General features: G+C 38.1%; 1 protein-coding gene across 11 annotated transcripts in view; it reads right to left on the reverse strand.

The window, feature by feature from the left end:
- The window catches only part of DDR2 (discoidin domain receptor tyrosine kinase 2), a 160,725-nt gene that overhangs the window by 12,720 nt on the left and 132,983 nt on the right, over positions 1–15,022 (reverse strand). For all 11 annotated transcript variants that reach the window (XM_077939448.1, XM_015114088.3, XM_077939434.1 and 8 more), the window contains 5 exons: positions 12,004–12,187; positions 10,718–10,961; positions 5,562–5,624; positions 4,249–4,379; positions 1,112–1,322 (listed from right to left, as the gene is read on the reverse strand). In XM_077939448.1, the coding sequence (XP_077795574.1) occupies positions 1,112–1,322; positions 4,249–4,379; positions 5,562–5,624; positions 10,718–10,961; positions 12,004–12,187 (833 nt within the window). The remainder of the gene's footprint in view (positions 1–1,111; positions 1,323–4,248; positions 4,380–5,561; positions 5,625–10,717; positions 10,962–12,003; positions 12,188–15,022) is intronic.

Here is a 15,022-nt window from a genome sequence, read left to right on the forward strand (position 1 = left end):
CAGATTAAAGACATATGATCTAGTTTAAGACATATTCTAACTTAAAAAAAAAACATTAAAATACAAGGTGGGGAATGTTTTAAACTTAGGAAATAGGTAAATTACTTCCATTCACCCTAAGAAATAAATCAGTTTATATCCTTAGTTCTTGCTGCCTCTGTGAAATTACTTGAATTTAGCATGCTCTTTCATGTCTTCTGTCCATTGAATAATAAAATAGATGCAAGTTTCCTTTTATCCTTTGAAAAGACCACTTCAGGCTCCTTCCTGTAAAATCTTATGCTCTTGAATTTAGTCCTGTCTGCTTTTACATTCAGCTCAGGCCTAGCTCCTCTCTCCTCAACACTACAAGGTATTTTCTACTGGCTTGAGTCCCTCAGGTAGATGACCTTATAGAAAAGTTGCTCTGAGCTAAAGAGGTGACTCCAGCTTCCCTTCTGATATGACTCTGCATCATTTTTTAAAAGACATTGAAATTTGAATGAACTGACACTACTTACTATTTTACCTGTTTTATTTCAATGCTTTTATTGAGAAAAGGGGAGAAATATTTTACTCTCATAATAAAATCTCATATTACTCTAATAAATGTTTACCAAAGAGAAATTACCAAAAAATAGATAACTCAAGTAGTTATTTATTTTAGTTATTTAAATGGCTATACCACTGGGAATTTTGGAATGTCTTTAGCTTCATTTATTTATTTATTTCTCCAGGTGAAAATCTAGTCCTGCCTTTACCCACTTATGAAATTTGGTGTTGGATGAGTACTCTATCTGGGCTTTTTCACTTTCCCGACATGTGAAATGAGGTTAGACTGGTTGGACTGTTTAGGTTCTTGTGGTGTTAACACCTAATTCACATGTTTTTTTTTTTTCTTTATTTTCTGATATGTGGGTCCCTCCACACATCTTATATTCAGTAGCAAGGGAGAGGTGCTCAAATTGGGCCAGGAGCAGCTGCAGACCAAATCTAGAAAGAGAATGTGGACTTCTCAGGAGGTTAGTAGAGACTAAAAATAGATACAGTTAACTGGGAGCAGGTGCGTCATTCCTACCTGAGGCTTGTCGAAGTTTCTCCCTCGATTCCCTGCCCACCACATCATCCTCACCTGACTCCTCCTCCCCTGGAGCAAATTCTGGGAGTTTTCGTATCAGCCTGGATGGCTCCTGGTAGTCAGGGCGAAGGGGAAAGATGCGATCGTAAGTCGAGTTGGACTCTTGTTCACTAGGTGATGAGGAGCGGTTATTGTTGAACATGCTAGAATCACTTGGCAGGGAAAGGCTGACTGTCATTTCATCATCCAGCATCCTCCGAGAAGCCTGGAAGAGAATAACAAGGAGAAAGACACGCTGGCACAAAAAAGATGGTCAATTCCTCCCCTTCTTAAACTCAGCTCTTCCACGAAAATGAAATAACTCTTTACTACTGTTTAACCCCAGTGACACTGGACGTGCTAGGGATGCAGTCTGCGTCCACAAATGCCTGTGTTGTAGAAACTTAGAATAATCCTTCATTTCTTCAAGGTAGAATTTGATCTTCTAATTTCTATGATGTGCTTTCTGAAACACTTAAAAAAAAAAAAAAAAAAGGATTATCTCCTTGATGCTATAAGAACCTATCGGTAGCCAAATATCTCAATCTTATAGAGTTTTCTATGTTTTATTAAATGATGGGTTTTGCTGGCTTACCCTTTAACTGCTTGGTTTTGGAATAGACATAAATTTTTTATTAACTTAATAAATGCACTATAACATGATGAATCAATAGTTCTAATTGATCATTCTGACACCCTAAATTAGGATAATACCCACCACTGACCCATATTTTCACTAACCAAAAATAAAATGGCTACAATATGGGACAGGAAAGCTCTAGGTGTCCAGAGATAACAATGTGACTTACACCTAATAAGGGAGGGAGAACAACAAAGCAACCACTTCTGTGGTATCTTATCTAATATAACCTGCCTGCTCCATCAAAAGGAAAATGCCAACATTTGCATGTATGTGACTATTTGAGTTTAAGCATGTAAAATGCTCCACTCCAACAAACACAGCTTGGGTGCTCAATGGCGAAACTTAGATGTGCACTTTTCCACTAGACTGAAAGGTCTTTTGTTGCAGTAATATCCCCAGTACAAGCATGAAGCTCAGAACGAAGTAGGTACTCAATATATGTGGGTTGAATCTCTCAAAGAGGGAATGTTGAGGACACCATCAAAAGTATCCTACAAACAATGCTACAGTCTACAGCTATGTTAAGTAATGTTCTTAGAATATATGTGTGTACTCAATGATTTTCCACATAAAATTTTGTTCCCAGGAAGAAATCCTGGGTGTCATTCCAGAGCACCTTGAGTCATCTTACTCAGGGTGTACAGGGGTAGAATTTCTCAGAGGACCAAGTTAAATATTCAAGGGAAAAATGTTTGCTCTACCTTTTACCTGGAGATTCCAACATTTCTCTCTTAGCCCATGAAGATATTCCAACAGGCCTCAGAATAAAGACTCAGAGAAGTGTGGTAAATTGTGGCTCACATAAAGAGAAAAAGAGCTCATAGAGTAGAGAACACAGACCCTCCTCCCTTGGCTAAAATGTGGTCCTAACAGACTATTTAAGAAGGTTACATATCCTCTTCAAGCAGTTCAGTGAATCTTCAGTTCACCACCACCCTCACTCTGGAATACCTCATTAAACACTAGTGTGTTCCAGCATTCTAAAGGAGGAAAAGTTTTGATATTTGCCTCATTCATGCCTTGAGACACCTCATGACAGTGAGTGAGTCTCTGTGGATTCTGTCTTTCAGTCTTCTGTGGCTATTTGTGAATTGAAAGCTTTAAGTGTTTTCAGACTAGTAGACATACTTGTGGGAAGCAAGGAGACCTCTTACATGAAATATTCCTGCCTAAAAACCTTAAAACAAACATCAACCATCTCAGGAACCTGAGGGTGGCACAGGTCAGAAGGAATTGCAGGCTACTCATCAGGATTGCTCCTCCTTACCCTTGATTTGAGCCATATTTCTCCCATCCTACATCTAGAACGCTCTGGAGACTCAAGCCCATTCTCATGGTGCCCTTTCCTCTTGTCTGGAATAGAGATCCCACACAGGCATTGTTCTCCTCTGAGACCCCACCCCCAAACACCGAAATCAATCAGGATTTCTCCTTCTTCCTGTTCCCTGCCCTCAGGAGGCAGTTCAAAGCCCCACAGCTCAGAGTTTCTGTGGCCTCTCCTAGTACATGTCTAATGAGAGGAACTCATTGACCAGGAAAGGTGACCATGGCCAAACGTAGAAATACTTAATCATCAGCAGGCCCCAAAAGAATAGACACTAAGCAGCAGTGAGTTGCTATTTGGTCCAAGAAAGCAAGACAAGTCATAGATACTCCATCTTTGATGAAATGAATGTAGAAAGAAATAAATGCATTTCAATATTAACAATTGGAAAAAGCATGGAAGACTGGACACCAGTTGTATGACCTTAAGCACATCACATTTTCTCATCAGAAAAATAGTTAAATATAACAATACCTATGAGTTATTACTCAATGAGGTATATATAAAATTATGCATGAGGAAAAAGTCTGCTTCTTGTAAAGTGTTAGACAATGTAAAAAGTTATTCAGATCAGTTGGCATAGACAGAGTCTGAAAAGGGACTCAGAGGGATACATAATCATAACCTTCAAGTGAACAAAAGTAGAAATAGAGTAGTGAGAAACTTGACTTGAACATTCATGAAGCTGGATGTTTTTCTACACACACACACACACACACACACACACACACACACCAAACAGACAAGCAAAGTGAAAAAGATGAGAAGGAACTTCAACAGCATTATCAGAAATTTCAGCTTGGCATTAGGAGAGAGTAATTCTTAAATTTGAATGTGCATCAGAAGCACTTGTTAATTTTTTTTTTAAGTATGGATGCCTGGCCTCCACCCAAAATCCAGTGAATCAGAATCTTCAAGGAAAATGCCTGAGTTGAGATTCAATGTATTAAGAAGAGTTTTCTGCATTTTCGAGGAAGGTTAGGGAGGTTCCAACATCTCCACTCTAAAAATGAGAAAATAGACTTAGCTAATTCTTTTCTGGCTTCATTCCTATGTTTCTTGGTAGCCTCAATTAACTCCAACCATTAATAAATGTTTGCAATGTGCCTTTTACTCCTGGGGCAACAGTGGCTTAAGAAAGAAAGGAGCAGTTTTTGGTATCATGGCCATTCTGCACCTCCTCACCTTCTCCAGCATTTTCTGCCAGAACTGCCTCCAGAGGATGATGACAATGATGGCCAGGAGGATAAAGATGATGGCCACCAAGCAGCCAATCAGGATCCGAGTGTTGCTGTCATCAATTTTAAGCATTGGATCTGTGACCAGGGAGAGAAGGCAGAGAATACAATTATCTCACAGGTCAAGTAAAAGTATGAGGGACTGGACTGGAAACATGGAGGTAGACCCTGTTCCTTGAAGATAATTATGGAAGATGCCACCTTAATACTTCTGTTTATTCTTGTTCTTGCTACAGGTTTTTTTTTTTTTTTTTCTTGCTACTGTTTTATTACTTTTTTTTTTTTTTTTCCTGAGACAGAGTCTTGTTCTGTCCCTCAGGATAGAGTGCAATGGCATGATGTCGGCTCACTGCAACCTCTCCCTCCCAGGTTCAAGCAATTCTCCTACCTCAGCCTCCTGAGTAGCTGGGATTACAGGCATGCGCCACCATGCCCGGCTAATTTTTGTATCTTTAGTAGAGATGGGGTTCTCCATGTTGGCCAGGCTAGTCTCAAACTCCTGACCTTGTGATCTGCCTACCTCTGCCTCCCAAAGTGCTGGGATTACAGGTGTGAGTCACCATGCCCATCCTGTTTTATTACTTTGTTCACAAATCCTACTTCCCTCTTCCATAAGACAGTAGTCTCCCTCTCCCCGTGTGTCAGACAGAATAATGGTGAGTTTTTCTATTCTTCCCAAAATTTTGTCTCTGTATTATTATGGCCTGAGTCTATGGTCCCTTAATCACACTTCATGAAAAATAGTTGAAGAATCAGTTTCATTCTCTGCATTCTTTGAGACATGCCAAGGGAGCTGAAAGTCCTCTTTGGACACATGCAATCACACATGTTTCCCACATCGCTGGCTAGTGTCACCAATGACTGCCTAAAGCAAGGCATACATGGCATATTTATCTCCAATTAGAGAGATCAACATTTTGTTTCTTAGATTTTCACCCCTTCTTAGAAATACCCACTATGGGTCTGACCTAGGAATGTCCATTTCCCTGTTTCTGACCCCAAATTTCCAAACTTTCATGGAGAAATTGGGACAACTCCAGACTCTGCCTCAGCTGAAGAAGCACATGAATCAGTAGTGAATAGAGTATATTTGGATCCATAACTTGGAGGTAGACAGTCCTACCTTTCCAGGGCTACTCTTCATCCAAAGCCAACTGGTGTAAAGCCTCCCACACAGCCAGGGCTTTGCAACTCTCTACCCTTCTTCATCCTCCAGGAAGTCCCTTCAACTTAATTTGTATAATTAGGAATCACACATACCATAGGTTGTGGGTGTCATAGGAGAGGTGGGCAGGGCTCCAGAGTTGTTGTACATTGCAGCATCTGTTATAAAACAAGGGTGAGTCAGAGCCAGGGAGAAGACAGATAGCTGTGTTTTCTCTGAAGTCATATTGTGACCTAGCACATTATGAAATCAATTTAGTGAGTTGCCATCAGTCTTTTAAAAAGATAAAATCATAAATATATCAAATAAAAGTATCACCATTTATCTAAATAGTAAGAGCAAGTTTTCCTTTGTAAAATTTTTGTTTCACATATTACATACTAGGTGCTATGGTACAAAAAAGTTTAAGAAACAGCGATTCAACAGGTTGTGACCATGCATTATTATAAAGCATAAGAAGCAGGACCCAAATTCAGTGAAAATATAGACATAATATGGCAGGTAAATGGGCAAGAGATAGACATAGTGTTAAGATGCTTTTTCCTTAAAGGAAATTAGATTGTTTATAAAAGAGTCTCCACTATGCCTCATCGGTCTAGGCCTTCAATTTATGAATTAAGGCTTCATCTTTATAGATATTTACTGACATTGGAGGGTCCTCTACTGTGATTTTGCAGCTTCTGAGACTAAACCACAAAAGTGTATTTGCCAGATTGATGTTGGCAGCTTTGCCTGAATTTTTCCCTCTGATTTGTCTAATCAAGGGGGTCAAGAATTAGAATACGTATTTCCTTTCTAAGAGATATTTCTTCCAACTATCCTAATTTTTCTTCTTCTTAACATTATTATATAAATAAGGAGGTATCTGGCCTCTGCATGTGCTTTATGAGTTCAGTTATCAGGCTCCAGTGAAAACTAATATTATTATGCATTGGATTTAAAGCTCAAGAGACCCCAGGAGTCAAAAACCATGCTTCATAGCTATAATTAGCTGTAATAAGTGTACTGATTACTATGCCAGGAGAATCCCTGAGGATGGGTAGTAATCTATTTGTCCCCCAGTTAACACTTACAGTATAAGTGGCATTGACTTTGAGTGTCTTGATTTCTACTCTCAGTATTCAGATAAAACAATCAATCAACTTAAAACAATCAATCAACTTACTGTTAGATTGAATCATTAGCACAGAAGGCATTTAAACATCAAACCTGTTTTCCTAAAAATATGCTCTATTGTCTTATCAGTACATCTTAATAAGCAAACCATCTTGAATTTTTTTTCCCCCCTTAAAAATCAAATCTGAAAGGATGGGTTCTTCTGGTTTATCTTTTTGTTTTTTGTTTTTTTGTTTTTGTTTTTGTTTTTGTTTTAACAGGGTCTCACTCTGTCACCCAGGCTGGAGTGCAGTGGTGCGATCTCGACCCACTGCAAGCTCTGCCTCTGGGACTCAGGTGATCCTCTCACCTCAGCCTCCCAAGTAGCTGGGACTACAGGCATGTGCCACCACACCCAGCTAATTTTTGTGTTTTTTAAAGAGATAGGGTTTCGCCATGTTACCCAGGCTAGTCTTAAACTCTTGATAACAAGCAATCCTCCTGCCTTGGCCTCCCAAAGTGTGGTTTATCTTTAAATTAGTCTCTTCCTCTCTCTTGTGTTATTTTACACCTGGACTTTTCTTCCAGGCCCAGTACAAATCTTATTTCTTTGATGCTGTCTATGACAAACACACTCTAGTGCCTCTCTCCTTCTGACCATTTATTGTTCATATTGCTTTGGACATTTCTTTCTTTTTTTTTCAGCATTGTGTGTCTTTTGTCTCCCCATCTAAAATTTAATAGTGTGAACAATATTCTAAACACCTTTTAACTTTTCAAGATTTGGCACAGTTTCTGGTATCAGTAAGTTAAATCACTATTTGCTGCTGTTACTGTCCAATCAAAAGTAGTGTTTACAGTTTAAAACGAATCCCTAAAAGTTGAAACAAATGGAATACAATGAACCTAACTGTATATCACATTGGTGACACAACTACATACAGAAAAAAATTATCCCACTGTTACCCTAACTGTATACCACATTGGTGATATAACTATATACAGAAAAGAATTATACCACTGTTACCCAACTGACCTTAGAACACAGTGCTTTGACTGTACATTCTTAGTAGGATATATTCTCAGGACAAAGAAAAGAGAATTGTTACGAAATCTTAATGCTCAATAGTTATGTTGCTAGTAATAATATTGGTATTGCTTTTTGAATAACAGGATGAAGAAAATGCTGTTAACATTGTTAGGAAACATGATGTTTAGCATAAATAATAGAGATGAAAGTATAAAATCAAGTTTAAATAAAAACCTTATCTTTAATTTCAATTGGAAATAACAATGTAAACTCATAATCTTTTTCTTTTTAAATATACATATTGAATTGCTTTCTTCCACCAAAAAATTCAAGAAACAATGACAACCTATTAGCAATGAACATCCCTACTGCCCAGTTTGTGTTCTCTAAATACCATTTTCTACTAAAAGGAATCAAGATTTCTTGAAGAAATGGTTGATTCCATGTTGGGCACAGTGCATGTTCAAAATGAGCTTGAAATACCTTGTTCTTTCAGAAAACAAGAAAGATATCAAAGGCTTCTAGGGTCAGATCCAAAGAGCAAAGAGCCCCCTTAAAAATGCAAACTCTAGGCTGGGTGCAGTGGCTCACACCTGTAATCCCAGCACTTTGGGAGGCTTAGGCGGGCGGATCGTCTGAGGTCAGGAGTTTGAGACCAGCCTGGACAGCATGGTGAAACCCTGTCTTTACTAAAAATACAAAAAAAAAAAAAGAAAGAAAGAAAGAAAAAAAAAAAAAGCCAGGCATGGTGGTAGGTGCCTGTAAGCCCAGCTATTCGGGAAGCCGAGGCGGGAGAATCGCTTGAACCTGGGAGGCGGAGGTTGCAATGAGCCAAGATCGTGCCATTGTACTCCATCCTGGACAACAGAGCAAGATTTTGTCTCAGAAAAAAAAAAAAAGAGCAAACTCTAGTCAAAGACAGCACAACTTGAGTATTAAAAAGAATAATGACTGGGCACGGTGGCTCACACCTGTAATCCCAGCACTTTGGGAGGCCAAGGCAGGCATATCACTTGAGTTCAGGAGTTCAAGGCCAGCCTGGCCAACATGGCGAAACCCTATCTCTACTAAAAATAGAAAAACTAGCCAGGCACAGTGGCAGGCACCTGTAAGCCCAGCTACTTGGGAGGTTGAGGCAGAAGAATCACTCAAACCCAGGAGGCAGGGGTTGCAGTGAGCCGAGATCACACCACCTGCATTCCAGCCTGGGTGACAGGGAGGGACACTGTCTAAAAAAAAAACAAAAACAAAAACAAAAAAACAAAAAAAAAAAACCCTGCAATCGATTAAACATTAAATTGATAAAAAGCAATTAGTTTATAATTATACCAAAAAATAAGAGTAAAAAACAAACTTCATTAGACATTATTGAGGGTTGCTAGGGTATCAAGTCATTACTCTGAAAATTAATAATTAAAGGGGAAAATAAGTCACATATCCTGGTCTTTCAATGTGAAATCTGAGTAAACTGGTGCATGAAGAATAATTATTCTATTTGGAAGAAATTCAGCTAAGAAATGCAGAAAAAAAGTAAAGAATTAGAAAATCATCATTTAGCAACCCCTAGTGAAATAAGTAATTCAGACAGTGGTTATTAATGGAGGATAAAACTTAAGGAAAAAGTTCATGAGGAACCAGAAATCAATCTTAGTATCATAAAAAGTGAGAGGATCTAGCATTATATCCCCATGATGAAGTTCAGCATAAAATATACAACACTATCCATAAAGAATTCTTGACAACCATCAGTGGCAGACTGGATTAAGAAAATGTGGCACATATACACCATGAAATACTATGCAGCCATAAAAAAAGGATGAGTTTGTGTCCTTTGTAGGGACATGGATGCAGCTGGAAACCATCATTCTTAGCAAACTATCACAAGAACAGAAAACCAAACACCGCATGTTCTCACTCATAGGTGGGAACTGAACACTGAGATCACTTGGACTTGGGAAGGGGAACATCACACACCGGGGCCTATCATGGGGAGGGGGTAGAGGGGAGGGATTGCATTGGGAGTTATACCTGATGTAAATGACGAGTTGATGGGTGCTGACGAGTTGATGGGTGCAGCACACCAACATGGCACAAGTATACATATGTAACAAACCTGCACGTTATGCACATGTACCCTACAACTTAAAGTATAATAATAAAAAAATAAAAAAATAAAAAAAAACAACTTTCTGATAATAAAGAAATAGGATGGCAAAGTAAAAAAAAAAAAAAGAATTCTTGACAAAAATAGATATTGAACTTGAATCAAATTGACCTGTAGATGTAAGCACCCAGTCATTAGGAATGACAGAGAACAGAAGCTCAAGTAAAATGACACCACAGAAAGCCATCAGCCAAGCCAGAATCCTTAAAAAAAAAAAAAAAAAGGAAGGAATTGTTTTAGATTAAAAGAGATACAGGGCAAATAGAATAAAGAAGCACACCAAGAGATCCTTATTTTGATCCTTATTTGGTAACGCCAACTGAATTAAGACATTGTTGGACAGTTAGTCATACTTGAATATGGACAGGATATTGGGTTGTATTTAGAAATTATTTAATAATAAGGGTTGTTAGATGTTATCATGGCATTATAGCTATGAAAATGACACTATTTTCTTAGATGCAGTCAAAGTATTTGCTAATGAAATCAAATAGTATCTCACATTTGCTTTAAAATGCTACAGCCAAAAGGAAGGAATAGGTGAAACAAATATGGCAAAATATCAATGATTAGTAAAGCTGAGTGACGGGTGGTTTATTGTTCTCTTTACTTTTGTGTATATTTAGAGATTTTCATTTAAATATCTCAGTAGTGCTTAGGTGTGCTTTTTCTTAGCAGCTTATTAACTGCCTTAAATTATATAAAATTTTTAACACACTATACTCTCATTTAAAAAAAATCTTTCTAAGAAGAGTTACATGAATATTTTGTTCATTTCCATTCTCATCCTGTCCCCTCCACAATTAAAACTAGTCACACAAAGGATTCACTGCATCCAGAAATGAGAAGCTGCCTGTACCATCCCACTCCTCTCAGAGACCTGCTAATGAGAACTTCTGGCCATGTGCATTCCTCCTTCATCACCTTGCTCCCACTTCCCAAAGAGGACCTGAGCTCCCTACCTGATTGGAAGGTGATCTCACTGAACATCATCCAGGTATCAGCAAAATGGTATTGACACTTGATGGCACTGGCCATTCGGTGGTGAAGAGGCACTGTGACAAACCGAGCACTGGGGTTGACGTCATCCAGGACAAGGGGGAAGGAAATGGCATTAGGTTCCCACTCACTGGCTTCAGAGCGGAAGTAGCACTGTACCTCCTTAAAGATCTTCACACCTTTAGCAAACATGTTGTTGCAGTGGACCTGGTAGAGAAAGAGGCAAGTGAGTGACAGGTTGGCCCTGCTAAGGTGCATGGAGACAGTGCCAGCCAACTCCATAAGTCAAGACCTGCTGTTTCTGCGAGCACCACCCTTGGTAAATAGTTGGTGTTCTGCAGTCTTCTGGATTTTTCCTTCTAGGAACCTCACAGCAGCAGTGATAGTTGGTCAGGCATTATAAAACCTGGGCTGCAACCCTGGTCACCTGTATGCACTGTCTGTCCTTGGCCACCTCACTTCATGTTGCTGGACTGCAGTTTTCTCATCTGTTAAATGATGACTACACCAGCATCTTCTCAGGCCCTTCCTTGCCTTGAATTCTCTCAAGTCTATAATCCTCTCAACCACAGTTGCCATCTACCCTGATTCGAGCTATTCTGAACTGAGGTAAGAGGATGACTGCCATCCTACTTCCTCCTAGGTATGTTTCAGAGCCAGTCTACTTTTCAACAGGGCTAGGTGAGAAACCTGAAATAATATACAATCCAAAACAATTTCATCTTTTTTTTTTTTTTAGAAATCTCATTTCTAAATGAGAATACACATATTCACACATATGTGTGTGTGTGTATATATAGATGTGTGTGTGTGTATACATATATATATATATATATATATATATATATATATAGCAACTGTGCTGGTAAAAAGATAATCTTTGACCCTAAAAATTTGGTTTTTTTTCATCTGATATGAAAAGAAATTAAAACATTTTTACGGGTCTTAAAAATCTGTGGGCCCTGGACACTGTGTTATTGTGTTTTATGGATGTGTCACCTTTAGTGTTAGAACAAAAAAAAAAGAGAGAGAGAGAGAGAGCTCACTGACCTATTCTAACTCCCTTACACACAAATGGAGAACCACACCCTTAGAGGTGAAGTGACTGGTGAAATGCATTTAGCTAGTTAGTAACAGAATATGTCATTGAACCGTCATCAGCCTAGACTTCTTTCTAGCATGCCTTTTCTCTACCACACTATGATTTGTGCCTCCTTAAAGAAATTCCACCACATCCAACTGCACTGACCTTCATGGTAGTGAAATTCCTGATGCGGTCAAATTCAAACATGATCTCAATGTAGCCATTGGTGGCACTCTCGTTCCGCCAGCCCACATAGTCATAGCCGGGCCACACGTGGTATTCATGGGTCTGGGTGAAATCGTCCAGGCCAGACACACCATCAGTCAATTGGCCTAGCCCTTCTGTCATGCTGCTCAGGCCAGGAGAAGAGGAGGAAAAGGAGAGAGAAATCTGAGTTAATCACATATTCATGGAAGAGCTTTTACCCAGCATCTTTACTCCAGATTTTGTATGGGCTTATTATCTTGAAATTGAAGGACTGTAAATAATCACATTTGTATTACAGTATTGACTCATTTGTCTTGCATCAATGGAGAATTAAGAATTTCATATTAGTAATTTTTATAAAATATTTGATGCTTACCCCTTTAGTAGTAAAACCTTTAAACAATATCTTATTTAATATGAAAAGCTTTCTATAATTTATTGTACCTTGCCTATTCTTATATAATGAATATGTCTTCACATAATGACTCAATATTATCAAATGCAGTTGACGAATTAATTCACTAAGTAAATGATGAAATGCATAAATGCATAGAATAAATACTAGCATACATAGTAGCACTTGCCCCATTATCAAATAAATGTTTCCAGAGCTTGGTGCTGACTCTCCTTTAACTACACGCTGTCATTGTTCAGTGAATCAATTTCAGAGAATCCAGTCACACTCTCTTCTATTCCACATATCCAACAACCCAATTTGATATTAAATGAAAGGGAGAAAATATAAGCTCCAAATTTAAACAATAATTTCTATTTAATTTTAATTAAATTTATAGGATACTAGACCCAGGAAGTAAGATGCATGGATGTCATGAGAATCCCAGGTATTGGATTTAGTTTTGTGTTCTAGCTTAGCAGTCTTCTTTGACTTCTGAGTAAGAGGCTCTGTTTTAAAGGCTGAGTTTGCCAGAAGCCTGACTGCTGGATGGAATGTAACTGCATATATACTTATTTGACTACTTGGAGAACACAAAGAGGCTCCTTTCTTCTTTTTATGGAGGCATAGAGCAAGAACCCATCATGTGGAACTTGTCTTTCCTCAAGCTGTGCATCTCAAGCTCTGGCAGATATGACACAAATCTCCCAAATGATGAGATTGGGATACTCACCCTCAAGCAATAATGGGTGTGACCCTTGAGGTTTATTGCCAGACCAATAATTTGTAAAATTTGTGAATCGCAAAAAATAAAAAATACTAAGGGTGATTATGCCAGCCTTTTAAAATATATTTAATCATTGAAAATGTATGGTAAATTATAAAATTTGACTGGCCTTATCCACAGTGACCAGAGCCTGGATCTCCCTTCCAAGGTTTTGCCATCTTTTTCTTCTCTCTACAGATCAGAAAGCTAGGAGAACATAAGTTTACTTGCAATAAATATATTCCCCATTATCCCCAGAAAAATAAATCCCATGGAAGTCTTATGAAAAGCAACAGAAATTAAAAGGAATACCTGTTCAGTTCCCCTTTAGTCAAAATTAAATCAAGTGAAGAAGGGATAGGAAAATAAGTTTTCAATGTTTATATACTTTAGAGTTATTAAAATCACCAGTAAGCATATATTACTCTTGAAATTGTTTTCAATTTAAAAAGTAACTTTTGCTAATATGACTATTTCCTGAGACTCTGATGTCATCTCTCTTCACTCAGCCACCTCCACCAGATATTTTATTACCTCAATTATTAAATGAAGCCAATGATGTCTACATTTTTGTAATTTTTTTAATCTTTCCCTTGGAGTTCAGAGCCATAATTCTGGCTACCTTCCTTATTTCTCTACTGAATGTCTTGTCAATCTCATAGACTTAAACCCCAAACTAAATCCATCATCATACCCTACCGAACTAAATCTTTCTCCTTGGTTTCCCTTTTCCATAAATTACACTTCTCTTTCATAGTAGTGGAAAGTGCTTGGTGCATGGTAAGCACTCAAAATATATTTGTTGAATAAATACATGTCATCTCCATTGTTTCAGTCACTTAGACTGTCAAGCTTCATGTGACACTTTTTCTCACCCTGCTGTCTTGCCCCATACATCCAATCAGATTGCAAATGTCCCCTAAATGAATATATTTTCCTCATTCCCCACAGTCACGGTTATGGCCTTGGTCATTAATTCTTTTTACTTGGCAGAACTCAGAGTTTTAAAATGTTCCTCATCACCTCCTCATTCCATTCCAATCTAACCTTTGCATGCTGCTTGATTAATCTGTCTAAACCACAGCTCCAATCATGTCCTTCCTCAGCTTTAAAAATCTTCAATGACTCATTACATTAATGATAATGTTTATGAAGAACAAGAACAGCAACTTCTCCTCTTCCTCCTCCTCCACTTCTTGCTCCTTTTGGCTTTGACTTCAGGTTCCTTCAAGACATGGCATAATCTGCTTTGTTTTGCTTCTCCTGTACTACTTTGCCACATAAATATGGCCCATCATTAAATAAACTGTTGATTTTCCCAGACAGTCCCCTAAACTTTATAACCATAATTCTTTTTTCCTCATGCTATTCCCTCTGCCTAAAATTCCATTTCAAGAATCTGTATCTGTGAAAGTAGTACCCATTCTTTGGGACCCAATTCAGATTTCATCGATTCTACCATATCTTTGCAGTCCTTCAGTCAGAAAAATGATAATCAGATAACAACTTATATGTGTACAGCAATTTATCTTATGAAATGCTTTTCACACACATTTTAATCCCTTAAGCCTTGTAGCAAAGAGAAGTAACTTTTATTATATAAAATCCAGATGTTTTCATCCCCATTTTTGTGCTTTCCTACTATAGTTTACTTTTTCCTTTGAACCCCAGAGCAATCATAGGCTATCTCTTGCTCATATACTCGAATCATAATAACTTATATTCTGTTTTAGCCCCTACTCCAAATTGTGAGCTCTTTAAAGGTAAGGTCAATGACTTCATTACCTTTGAATACCTAACATGCCTGGCCAAATTCC

This window comes from Macaca mulatta, chromosome 1 (genome assembly GCF_049350105.2).
Source record: "Macaca mulatta isolate MMU2019108-1 chromosome 1, T2T-MMU8v2.0, whole genome shotgun sequence".
In the NCBI taxonomy this organism is placed as follows: Eukaryota; Metazoa; Chordata; class Mammalia; order Primates; family Cercopithecidae; genus Macaca; species Macaca mulatta.